The 12,423-nt window shown below is 33.5% G+C and overlaps 1 protein-coding gene across 1 annotated transcript; it reads left to right on the top strand.

Annotated features, from left to right (window-relative positions):
- On the top strand, positions 1-2,160 carry LOC114748567 (protein ASPARTIC PROTEASE IN GUARD CELL 1). The gene has a single exon (XM_028936999.1). It carries the CDS (start codon positions 293-295, stop codon positions 1,775-1,777), a length of 1,485 nt encoding a protein of 494 aa, XP_028792832.1. The 5' UTR covers positions 1-292; the 3' UTR covers positions 1,778-2,160.
- Positions 2,161-12,423: the final 10,263 nt, after the last annotated feature.

Raw genomic sequence — 12,423 nt, 5'->3', positions numbered from 1 at the left:
AATGTCAGCTCCCACTTCTAATGTCCCAACTAAAATATTTATGCTTTTCGTCCAAACGTCATCCGGTATTCAGTATCCACATACTATTAAAATCAAATCAAATTGAATTCTCGACCGATCTTCCAGACTCAATTTACTGAACTTCTGTTCATCCACCAACAAATCTGACGTAAGCACTTCTCTTTGAAACTAATAAAGCCAAGCCTCGCTTCCCTCCCCAATCTGCACTTATCCTTTATCTTTTGCTTCTACAGTCTAGAGTTTCTGGGCTTTGCATCTAACAATTCTGGCCATGACGAATCAAGCATTCGTCTTCTTCACCCTAGTGCTTCTGTTCTGTCTTTCTGTTCTTCATTCTGCTTCTTCTCGCAGCTTATCGTCCGAGTCTTCTGAATTCTCCACCGCTGTTCTTGATGTATCAGCCTCGCTTGAGCAAGCCCAGAAACTCCTTACCTTCAACCCTGAAAAGCTTCGACCTAATAACCTGCAAGATGAAGAAACTAAGATTGCCTCTAGTTCTTCTTCATTCTCCGTTCGGTTACACTCTAGAGAAACTTTACTCAATTCCCAGCACAAGGACTATAAGGACCTGGTGCTGACCCGACTCAACCGTGACTCGGCCCGAGTGAATTCGTTGAACACCAAGCTCCAGCTAGCTCTCGACCAACTCAACAGGTCGGATCTTCATCCGATTGAAACAGAGATCCAGCCCGAAGATCTGTCGATGCCTGTTTCGTCAGGCATTAGTCAAGGAAGCGGCGAGTACTTTTCCAGAATCGGAGTGGGACAGCCGTCCAAGCCTTTCTACATGGCCCTTGACACCGGAAGCGATGTCACCTGGCTTCAGTGCCAGCCTTGCTCTGATTGTTACCAACAATCCGACCCGATATTCAACCCCTCCGGATCTTCTTCCTACGGCTCGATTTCTTGCGACGCCCCACAGTGCCGGGCTTTGGACGTCTCGGCTTGTCGGAGCGGCAAGTGTCTGTACCAGGTGGCGTACGGTGACGGGTCCTTCACCGTCGGAGATTTCGTAACTGAAACGGTTTCGTTCGGGAACTCCGGCTCCGTGAACCGCGTTGCTCTCGGTTGTGGCCACGACAACGAGGGTTTGTTTGTTGGTGCTGCCGGTTTACTTGGACTCGGCGGCGGGCCACTGTCACTCACATCTCAGATTAAAGCGTCGTCATTTTCGTACTGCCTTGTTGATCGGGACTCGAGTCAATCGTCGACTCTTGAGTTCAACTCGGCCACACCGAGTGACTCTGTCACCGCCTCGTTACTAAAGAACAGCAGGCTTGGCACTTTCTACTACGTCGGACTCACTGGAATCAGCGTCGGAGGCCGAACTGTCTCCTTGCCCCCGTCTGCCTTTGCGATGGACCAATCTGGAAGAGGGGGAATCATCATAGACTCTGGAACGGCCATAACTCGGTTCCAAAGTGAAGCGTATAACGCACTCCGCGACGAGTTCCGGAGATTAACACAGAACTTGCGCTCCACCAGCGGGTTTGCTCTGTTCGACACCTGCTACGATCTGTCTTCACTGAGGAGCGTGTCTGTGCCGACGGTGGCGTTTCACTTCAGCGGAGGGAGATCGTGGCAGCTGCCGGCGAAGAACTACCTGATCCCGGTGGATGCGACGGGGACGTTTTGCTTCGCATTTGCTCCGTCGTCGCAGTCGTTATCGATAATAGGGAATGTGCAGCAACAGGGGACACGTGTCAGCTTCGATCTGGCAAACTCCAGGGTGGGATTCTCGCCCAACAAGTGTTAGAAGTGAAATGCCGTGTTTACCCTTCCCGCCTTTAAAAAGGTTGGATTCCTGTCGTATCCGTAGCGTGAGTCTGTGACTGTAGATTGAATGTAGTTGGGTGGTGGTGGGCTGAAATGGGCCCACCGAATTAAAGTCGAAAGGGCCATTTGGGAGGGGCGGTGGTTGGTGTGACCCATAATAATGAAATGATCATAAATTGTAATTTTGGGGGAATGATGATTTGGAATTTGTATAGTTGAGAGCTGAAACTTGAGTGGATGAGTTATTAGAGTGCAGGTAAAAGGGTAAGCTTTGAATCTCCATATAGTAATATAATTTATTTAGTGGGCCATCCTCATCTTTTAATCTCATGAGCGATTACAGTTAACCTGTGCTTGCTGAAATGACCTCGCCTTGTTAAGCCTGGAGAGGCGCTGGAAATTGCTGAGGAAACAATCGGAATGCCTTTATCTCCCCCCCCCCCCGGGGGGGGAGAACAGGCGAGTTTTATTGGGAAGAAGCCAATTAAATATCCATCTAGAATGATGATAACCTGCTTTCATCTGCGCCGCCGTCGCCGGCCGTGAGTGATGGTGGCCGCCAGCAATGGTACGGTTTTTTTTTTTAAGTGGATGTTTGGTAATATAAAAAAGTGTTTTTAAAATTATATGCTTTTCTGGTTTTATTTATAAGTGACTTTTATCAAGAAAAATTTTAAACTTTATTAACTCTTATTTAAAATTTAACTTTTTAATTTTATTCCTATTTATACCTCATATAAATAAGATTAATGCAATAATAAATAAAAAATAAAATTGCTTATCTATACGAAATTTTTTTTAATACCTTATAAATAAGATTAAAAATGTTTTTTTTGTTTATAAATAGGATCAAACGAGTAATAAAATCAATTTAACAAATTCTAAAATTTTAAATTAGGCCTCGGAACTAATTTGGGATTTTGTAACGATTTGGTTCCATCATTTTCGAGGCATTTAATTTAATTGACTTTTTCTGTTTTATCTTTGAAAATTATAGGTAAAGTGGCATATAGAATATTCATGTTATTTTTTATATGCATTAATACTCTAATTTTATTTATAGCATATATATCACTCTAAAGCACAAGTAAAATTTGAATGCTAGATATAACTGAAAAATAATATCACAACATATAAGAATGTTGAATACTTAGACAACAACAATATGGCGTTTGATGCTACTCTCCGCAATATATATGCTATAATTGATATCTTGTGTTCGAGTATGACATTTGGCCTCGAATGGGAGTAATTCAAAACTACGCATAGGACAACACGTGCACACAGCGCGCTCTGAAATGCGGGGTCCATCTCCGTAATTATCGGCAAAGTTCCTTTGCATGCACAATGGGTAAATTCTTATCCTCGTACATTTTAATTTATATTTATAATTAGTTATTGGGTTAGTGTAATCTTTTAGCTTCTTAGGTTTTTTTATTTCAATTTTGATTTCTTAAATTTTAAATAATTGGTTTTGGTTCTTTAAATGGTAAAATGATTCAAATTTTTATTAGATTATAAGAATTAGTATTTTAAATAAAATGAAACTTGAAGGAATAAAAATTATATTAATTTTTAATTAATCATGTGAACATGTTATAGATTCGAAGGTGTTGGTTTTATCCTTCGATATACTTGACTCTCTCAAAAAGAAAATACTACCTTCGGTTTTTGATATAAGATCTCGTTTGATTTTTATTTTAATCCTAAATATAAGATTCAAATTTATTTTGTCTATAATATTTATACATTCTTTTAAGATAGTCCTTCTAATAATAGTAGTTCTAACCAATATATTTAATTAGTAAGAATATTTTAAGAAAGATAATACCTATTTATAACAAATAACTTAATTAACTTCTTTTTTTTAATTTTTTGAAATTAGTTAACTAATTTTTATAATTAAAAGCGAGAGTACTAACAGAGAAAGAAGGAGTGACATGGATAAAAACTGTTTAGGCTGCCAAAATTTACTCCCCAGTACATAAATGAGAGGGTAAAAAATTGAGAGAATTACAGTAAGGTCCCAAGTAATTAAAAAACAAGTCCCAGACGTTGTCATTCTCACTGTAGGACTTGTTATTTCAGGCTGCTCAGGTTGTTACTTGAAACTTTGTAGTGATTATTTCTCTTATGTGGAACTTGAATGTAATTCTCCCTAAAAAATTTGAGGAGTGATAATATGAGGAGGCTACAAAGTAGGGAGCAGGGCCAGCTGCAACCTTGTTAAAAGTTAGCATATAGAGGTGGCCCAGCGATGAGGTAGTTCATTTTGTCAGTACTTTGATTATTACTCTACACTTATCACATTTGTCCTTCATTTTGTGTACTTTGAGAATTACATGTATAATATCTGAAACTACTAAAAATTACTCTCTCCGGTGTCGGTTAAATGTGATTAAGCAAATAAATATGTAATATATATATTTATAGAAAATAAAGAAAAAAAAATGAAAGAGAATAAGAGAGAAAGAGTAAAGCAAAAGATAGAATAGTCAATTAAGGTAAGGAATATCTTCAGAAATTTGAGAGAGGGAAGGTGGTAATTGAATCTGATTCTTTGGTAGTCACGGGGGGGGGGGGGGAAGCTGGAGGACATGGTGTATAATGGGGAAGGCAGCTCCAAACACGTGGGGAAGGTGAACAAGATACTTAAGGAGAGGTGGGAGGTGAAAGTGAGACACGTGCTCAGAGAAGGGAACTTCGTGGCAGATCAGCTAGCTAAGATGAGCCTAAGTCACAATCTTGGTTCATACTGGCTGGAAAGTCCTCCTGCTGATATTGTGTCTTGGCTTGATAGGGATAGATTGGGCAGATCTTGCCCCCGTCGTATTCAGTTTTAATTTGTTTGGGCTTTGGCCCCCTTTCTGCAACAAAAAAAAAACAATTTCAATAAACCTTTCTAGTAGTCAATTAATGTAAGTTATCCTTTAAAAAATTTTGAAATTTCACCGTATCCCCTTGACTAAATTTTTGGGTATGAAAAGACAAAAATATCTTTTTTTTTTATACACAAAAATATCTTATTTTATTTAAATTACAAATCGTCAATTTTGTGTTATAAATCATTGTATTCTTGTTTTAAATTGATAAATTCTTATTTAAATCATCGAATTTGCATTATTCATTCACTCATAAAATTTATAATAATTTACAACTCAAATTTAACTATTTACGATAAAAATTTAATGATTTGCAACTTAAATAAAATAAAGATATTTTTGTTTTCACATACAAAAAATTTTGATAAAGTAGTAAAATTTTAGAATTTTTTAAGAGTAGACTGATATTCAAATTAATTAGCTATTAATGGGTTTGCTGAAATTCTCGCTCGCATATCAAGGTTTTGGCTGATGAGTTCTTTATTTTTTATAAATTATTTTTAGCATGTTTTTAAAAAATATATTAAATATTATTAATTTTATCTTAAAATTTAATAACTTTTAGTTTTATTCTTATTTAATATATATATACTATTCAAGAAAAAAATAATTTATACAATAATAAATAAAAAGTAAAATAGCGCATATATTCATGCAAAAATTACATATCCTAGGATAAAAAATATTTTCTCTTACTTATAAATAAGACTCTTTTAATTATTTTATTTAAAAGCTTTCTTCAAGGTATTTGATTTAGTTTATTTCAAGTAATTCTGTGCTATGCAAAAATAAATAGGTAAATGAAATTTTGTCTTGTAAACCATAAAAGTAATTTTTTTAAAGAAAAATTAGAATAAAAGACCTGTAGAGAAAAATATTTAGTACATAGGATCATAAAAGTTAGAATTATTTTAAAGGACTATATATTAAAATATAATTTTAGAAAGACAAAATTGCCCACAACTAATCCTCCTATATTCTCTCATACGATATTTTAAAAATTGACAGTTAGTGAGTTCTCTTTTTTTTCATTAGCCCACACCCCACTCCACACAAAATCAGAAAATCTTTGAGACTCGTTGATGATAAAGGCTTTTATATACTTCTAAATTCCAGAAATCTGATTTTTGGGCGGTAGGTGCTAACATGATCATTTGCTCTTGAATCCTTTTTGCATCTCTCTTATCATCTATTAGAGATTGCTGCAGAGAGTGAACTTTTTTTGCTTCTCTCTTATCACCTATCAGTGATTGCTGCAGAATATATTTAACCCAGGTATGTTTCAGTTACCCGCCATCAGTATATTTGTAATTAATTTCATACCCTAACCTTAGGATTTTGACATATTTGATAGACATTAATATATAAGTTTGCCGATCGAACTCATGGCTTGATGGTTAAAGCATTCTTGACCAGTGCGTTCAAACATGGTAGCGAGCATCACATACGCACAATGATTAATATGCGATTTTTTATTCATCCACTACCATGATTGTACGGCTATTTTAGGGACGCTCTAGATTTCTAATTTTTTTTTTTAAAAAGGAAAAGCAATTTCATTATTGTTTTGGAATAAATGCCCAGTAGCCTAAAGAACAGGCAAGAAAAACATGATTTTGGAATCGTTATGTTTTCAGATCATAACTATGTGATATGTATTTGTACCTCATCTTTTCATATTTTGTATGCATAGATAGAAGGTATATTATCATACAGCACCAGCAACTAGTTCATTATTGTTTTGTTACTAGCTTTTCGTTTGTGGATCTTATTGAATATTACTGTAGTTGGAATTTATTCATTAATAAATCGGTTTAGCTAGTAATATAATTATATGATAATTGTCACAAATTATCTTCTAGGTGAATTAAAAATATCATGTTACTAGCTTTTTTGTTTTTGGAAGTAATTTAATATTACTTATTTGAAATTTCTTAATCAGGAAATTGATTTAGCAATAAGAAAGGCTTGAAAATAATGGATTGTTAGCATTCTTTGGAGATTTTTTGTGACTTTCATATAGGTGGGCAAATTATTAATCAAGCAAGAGGAGTGCTACGCTGAGGGAGGGAGAACAATAGGTAAAATGGTTGAATATGGGCTATCATTGACATAACTAACAACCATGGTATCATCTTACTTGGGGGAAGCTATAACTGGGAAGAGAATTAAATATAGTTTGAAGTTTGATCCTTCTCAGCTCATAAACCTTATTGATGATGATAGAGGAAAACAATTGATAAAATACAATGAAGAAAGTACTCATTTGTATATTATCAATAAAGAACAAAGTAGAATATCAAGCCAATCAACACAAGGGTAAGAAATTATTGTATAATATTATGTATTTATGTTGCATAACTTTGATATGCTTTCATATCGATGAATAGAGTAAATAATTTTGAATTGAATATAAATGTAGTGTGGAGCGATCATAAGGACATTTCCACATTCCGCCTCCCTCAAGCGAGAATATTATTTCTCTGCCTCACACAATTCATAGCGTTCCTGCACCAGTACTTGAGTTAAATTCGACAAAATGGAGTGAATTAATTGTGGGAAGTGGACAAATTTTTGATGATGCAGCTAATTTTAGGGAAGCACTATATAAATATAGCATCGAGCACAAATTTGAATACAAATTTTTAAAGAACAGCCCCAATAAAATGATTGTGAAGTGCAATATTGATGGATGCAAGTGGAGGATTACAGCGTATGCAATGGCAAATAATACTACGTGACAACTTTTATTAATAAACATGATCATTCAATACAAGACAACATACAAGTGTCTCACAAGAATAGGTCTGATTTGGTGGCATCTATAATTGTTGATAATGTTAGGAACAATCAAGACAAAGCACCTAATGATATTCGTAATGACTTCTTTCAAGAATATGGAGTACCATTGAATTATCATCAAGCTTGGAGGGCAAAGGAGAGAGCATTGAATAACATTAGTGGGTCAATACATCAATCATATATATTAATTCCTTGGATATGTAATTGTTTAATGGAAGCTGATCCACAGACAGTTGCCAAGTGGACCTCGTCTGCTAACAACCATTTTGAAAAGCTATTCATAGCATATGGGTGCTGTATAACTGGATTTTTGCTTGGTTGTAGACCAATTTTATATATTGATGGTTGTCACCTAAGTGACCCATATTTAGGGACACTATTGGCTACAATGCAAATAATGACTTGTATCCATTTGCTTATGCAATTGTAAATGGCGAGATCTATAAAGACTAGTTGTGGTTCTTGAGGAATATAAAAGAATTGATTGGGTCTGTACAGATATCTATTACTCCCTCCGTTCCTTATTATAAGAGACATTTGATGCTTATGGCATGTTCCTATATATAAGAGACACTTAAAAGTTGTCTCTACTTTTTTGTGTTGATTTTCTATTTTATCCATATTTATTGTTTCCAACTCACACTCTCTCTCCTTTCCATTTCTTTTTTTTTTTAATAATTTACCATTGTTCTCTCTCCTTATTAATGAGGGCATTTTTGGAAAAAAAAATTATACCTTTAACACATTAATTGTTCTTAACTAATTTTAACTGTTTTTTTTATCAACGTAATTCGGTTATTCATCTCTTATAATAAAGAATGGAGAGAGTATTTCTGATTGTCATGATACGATTGTTCGTGCAGTGGGAGAAGTATTTGGTGAGTCTTGTCAAACTTTTAGTTATAGGCACATAAAAGAAAACTTTAGTATTGAGTTCTCTAAAGTATGTAGTGGACAACGTAGAAGGTGTAAGGAGGAAGCACTAAAGTTACCTGATGTCGTTGCATATTCTCGATTAGATACTGATTTTGACAAGGCAATGGGGAATCTTAGGTCCCTTTCTCCTAAGTTGGCAAGATGGGTTCAGACACAAAGTGATATTGATAGGTGGGCTATTTCACACTTTCCATTTAGACGTTGGGACAATATTACCACTAACCTTGCAGAATCTTTCAATGCACGGTTAGTTAAAGAAAGGAGGGATAATGTATATGTTTTGATAAATGAACATTGAGAAAAACTAGCTAAAAAGCTTTATGCTGTTAAAGAAGCAATGGGGAAGTGGAAAAATGGGGTTAGACCCAAGATCAAGACCTTACTTAAGGAGCATGTTGCTCGAGCTGAAAATATGATGGTACAACTTTATAGTCCACATCGAATGCTTGTTCGCATAGTTAATAAAGATTTGAAAGTTAATGTGGTGCTAAGAGAGTGTACTTGCCAAGCCTGACAAATGACAAGAATCCCATGCCCTCATGCTTGTGCTGCAATAAAGAAAACACATGGCAATGTGTACACATATCTTGAAGAGTGTTATTTGTTGTCCTCACAAGAAAAGACTCACATGAATACTATGATCCCAGTAGAAACTCATGATATGTCAAACCTAAATAGGTTGTGCTTTGATGATTATAGGACAAATACCTTTTTACAACCCCCTATTACAAGCCAACCCCGGGTCAGACCTCAGAAAAAATGTCATGAATCAAAATTCCAGCATAAGTTGCAATATAAATGTTCTCAATGTCACCAATCTGGGCATAATCATGCAAGTCGTACAAATCCTAATCCAACTGAACCATGAAAAAGGTAATAGGTATATATTTTAGTTTTTGATTTAGCATTTTATCATTTACTTGGATTTAAATTTTAATCACTCCATTTTATCAATTGTATGTGCAGGTTTTATGGCAATGGACATAACGTGGAAGACAAGGTTATTGGTAGCTTCATTGGTATCATAACATTTCTGGTTCGAATTTACTTATTAAAGCAGTGACATTGTTGAAATTTCTTATTAAAAATGTAAGGAGATTTGGTTATATTGTCTTTATTTTGGTATGTATTAAGATAGTGAAAGTGTTCAAATTTTCTCATTAAAATAGAACTACTTCTCTAAAAGAAACACTATATGTTATGGACGTTCAAATCTACTTAGTCAATGAATTTTTGTAACTTTATAATTTAATTAAAAATACATATATGCAATTGTAAAATATTTTCAGCCAACGCATATATTTAAAATATTTTCACAAGCAAGTTTTAATAAATAAATGAAATTAAACATTTAAATTACTAAAAAAATAAAATTTTATATTTATAAAATTAATCAAATTTATAATATGGTAATTGATTTAATAGCATAACAAAAAATATCAGAATATGTATTTTTAATTTTGAATAAAGATATGTTATATGTAATTAAATTATAATTATTAAATAATATTTGTGTTGAGGAGGGCCATTTTGGTCCAAAAATAAGTTAACACTGTGATTTAATGGTTATGGATAAAAGTTGAATATTTAGGGGAAAAAAAGCTTGTGTAATATTTTAATTTTAAGAATATTTATAAATATTTTCAAAATAAAAAGGAGATCTTTGTGATCTAAGTAAAAATAATATTAATGTATTTTACTCCTTTCTTTATTATTAAATATAAACAGAATCAAGAGAATTACAGAGCCAACAAATAAAGTGAAAAGGGTAATTTGGTATTTTAAAATTTATATTTTAATACTTGGTCCTTTTAAATAATTCTAATTTTTATGGTCCTTCTTATTAAATATTTTTCTCTTCAGGTTCTTTGGTCTAATTCTCCCTCTCTCTTTTTATCTGTTACCAAACTGGTACTTAAGCATGTCCACTTAAGTGCTCTCTTCTCCTTTATAATTTCCTTAGTTAGGATTGTGAACTTTATGTGTGGCCTGATTTTCTTTTATGGTTCTTGGTTTTGTGGTTGTTAAGGATTATATCTGTGCCGTTAAATATGCATCTTTTTATTAGGTTGAAATAAAATTGTCTGTAAATGAAAAAGCATTATGTAATAAATTATATGTGGTATAATGAACCCAAGACCCAAATAAGTCAAAATGTGAGACTTTTAAGGTTAATATGTCTTTAAAATTTGAGCGTATTTTGGTTTTACTCTCTCAAATTTCAAACTTGTGGTTTTAGTCTCTAGATAAAATATTAGTTCTTAGAGGTGTAACGGTATTAGAATCTACTTAAATATCATAAACGGCATTAAAGTGGTAATATAAACTCGCTAGATGCCACTTAACTGGATTTCGTGTGAATAATGTATAGAAGATTAAAAAAAAAAGGATCGGATCTCAAAATGCAGTTGTTTAGCTTCTTGTTTTTTCCTTACTCTTCATACCTTGCGTTTTGAGAACTCAAACCCTATATACAATCATTTTTTGTGCTGCATTTTGAGGACTATTTTTTCTTTTTGTTATTCACACAATTCAGTTAAAATGTCATTTTGTTATTCACACAATATTCACTTAAATGTCATATAATGAGTCTACATCATCACTTTAACTCAGTTTACAATTTTTTTAGCAGATTTTAATATCATTACACTTCTATGGACTAAAGCTTTGAGATAGACTAAAACTAAAATCATAAGTTTGAAATTTGATGGATAAAAATCAAAATGAACCCAAATTTCAAGTACTAACAATTATATTAACCCTACTTTTTATTGTATATATTTGTTTAAAAGCCTGGCAGAAAGGGAAAGGTTTTATTTCTTTTATAGTAACTTTCTGTTTCTTTTGTTTGTCAATGTTGTATGCGAGCATTTGATTATTCGACGGTTTAAAAGTAGAGTTAATACAAACTTTAGTCTTTTAAATTTACTCTTATTTTGATTTTGGTTTTTCAAGTTTTAAGTCATAGGTTTTGATTCTTCAAATTTCTTTTCATTTAAAACATTAGTCCCTATAATATAATAAAAACTTAAACTATTTTAGTCTAAAAAGACTAAAACCTACGGTTTGAAACTTGAGAGATCAAAACTAAAATAAAGATAAATTTGAGGAATTAAAGATTATATTAACCCTTAAAAATACAAGTTAATCACGTCTTCTCCATGGGATAAACTATAAAGGCCCATTTGTCTACGCTATTAAGCTGATAATTAAGCGGCTTACGTGGATGAATTATGAATGTGGACGAGGACACGTGCATGGGGACGCGGGATGAATTATGAATCTAAGGTGCGAAGCGTCTGAATATACGGCCAACTTTCTGATTTGGCGTTCCAAGCGGCTAAGCCACCGCGCGCCATGTCTACTTTTTCTTATCTCTTGGCGTCCATCAATTGTTGAACTGATTCGTTTGCAGCGACAGGTTTCAGCTTTCAACCCTGAATTCAACTGGAGATATATAATTTCCCTTACAATTTTGTTATTTTGTGGATTTTTTTAATTTAATGCCATTAATTTTCAATTCATTGAAAATTCAAGTTATATTCTTGATCATTCAAATTCTCATGAACAAGAACTTCAATAAATCCGACCAAAGAGTCTTTGGTATACACCAAAAATACTTTCACCCAAATCGAAACAAAATATACCTCACATTTATTTTGTATATCATAAAATCACTTTTAAAATCATAATTTAGTTTCACTCAGACACCCCTCTAATCACACATTCAAAAGCTAAATCTATATTTACTTACAATTATATATTTGGATATTGAATTTCAATCAATATCTAAACCCATCCAATATCCAAATTTCAAAATACTTGTCAGATCAGAAACTCATGCATATCAACAAGGAAAATAAGTGTTCAAGGACAAGGTTCGTTAATGAATTAGGTACCGATCGATTACTCCGTTTTATCTTCTAACTCGCAATAAGCTGAACTCAGACTGACTCAACAAAGAATGAGAAATACAAATGAATCGACCAATAGAACTGCGACTCCA

The sequence above is a fragment of the Neltuma alba genome, unplaced genomic scaffold, assembly GCF_004799145.2.
Source record: "Neltuma alba isolate B1F8T4 unplaced genomic scaffold, ASM479914v2 tig00005743_pilon, whole genome shotgun sequence".
NCBI classification, from domain to species: Eukaryota; Viridiplantae; Streptophyta; class Magnoliopsida; order Fabales; family Fabaceae; genus Neltuma; species Neltuma alba.
The sequence above is the reverse complement of the archived record's forward strand: the minus strand, read 5'-3'. Positions and strand labels throughout refer to the sequence as shown.

Bases quoted from the DNA above. Each gene is read 5' to 3' on its own strand.
- LOC114748567 (XM_028936999.1), top strand. From the start codon at position 293: ATGACGAATCAAGCATTCGTCTTCTTCACCCTAGTGCTTCTGTTCTGT.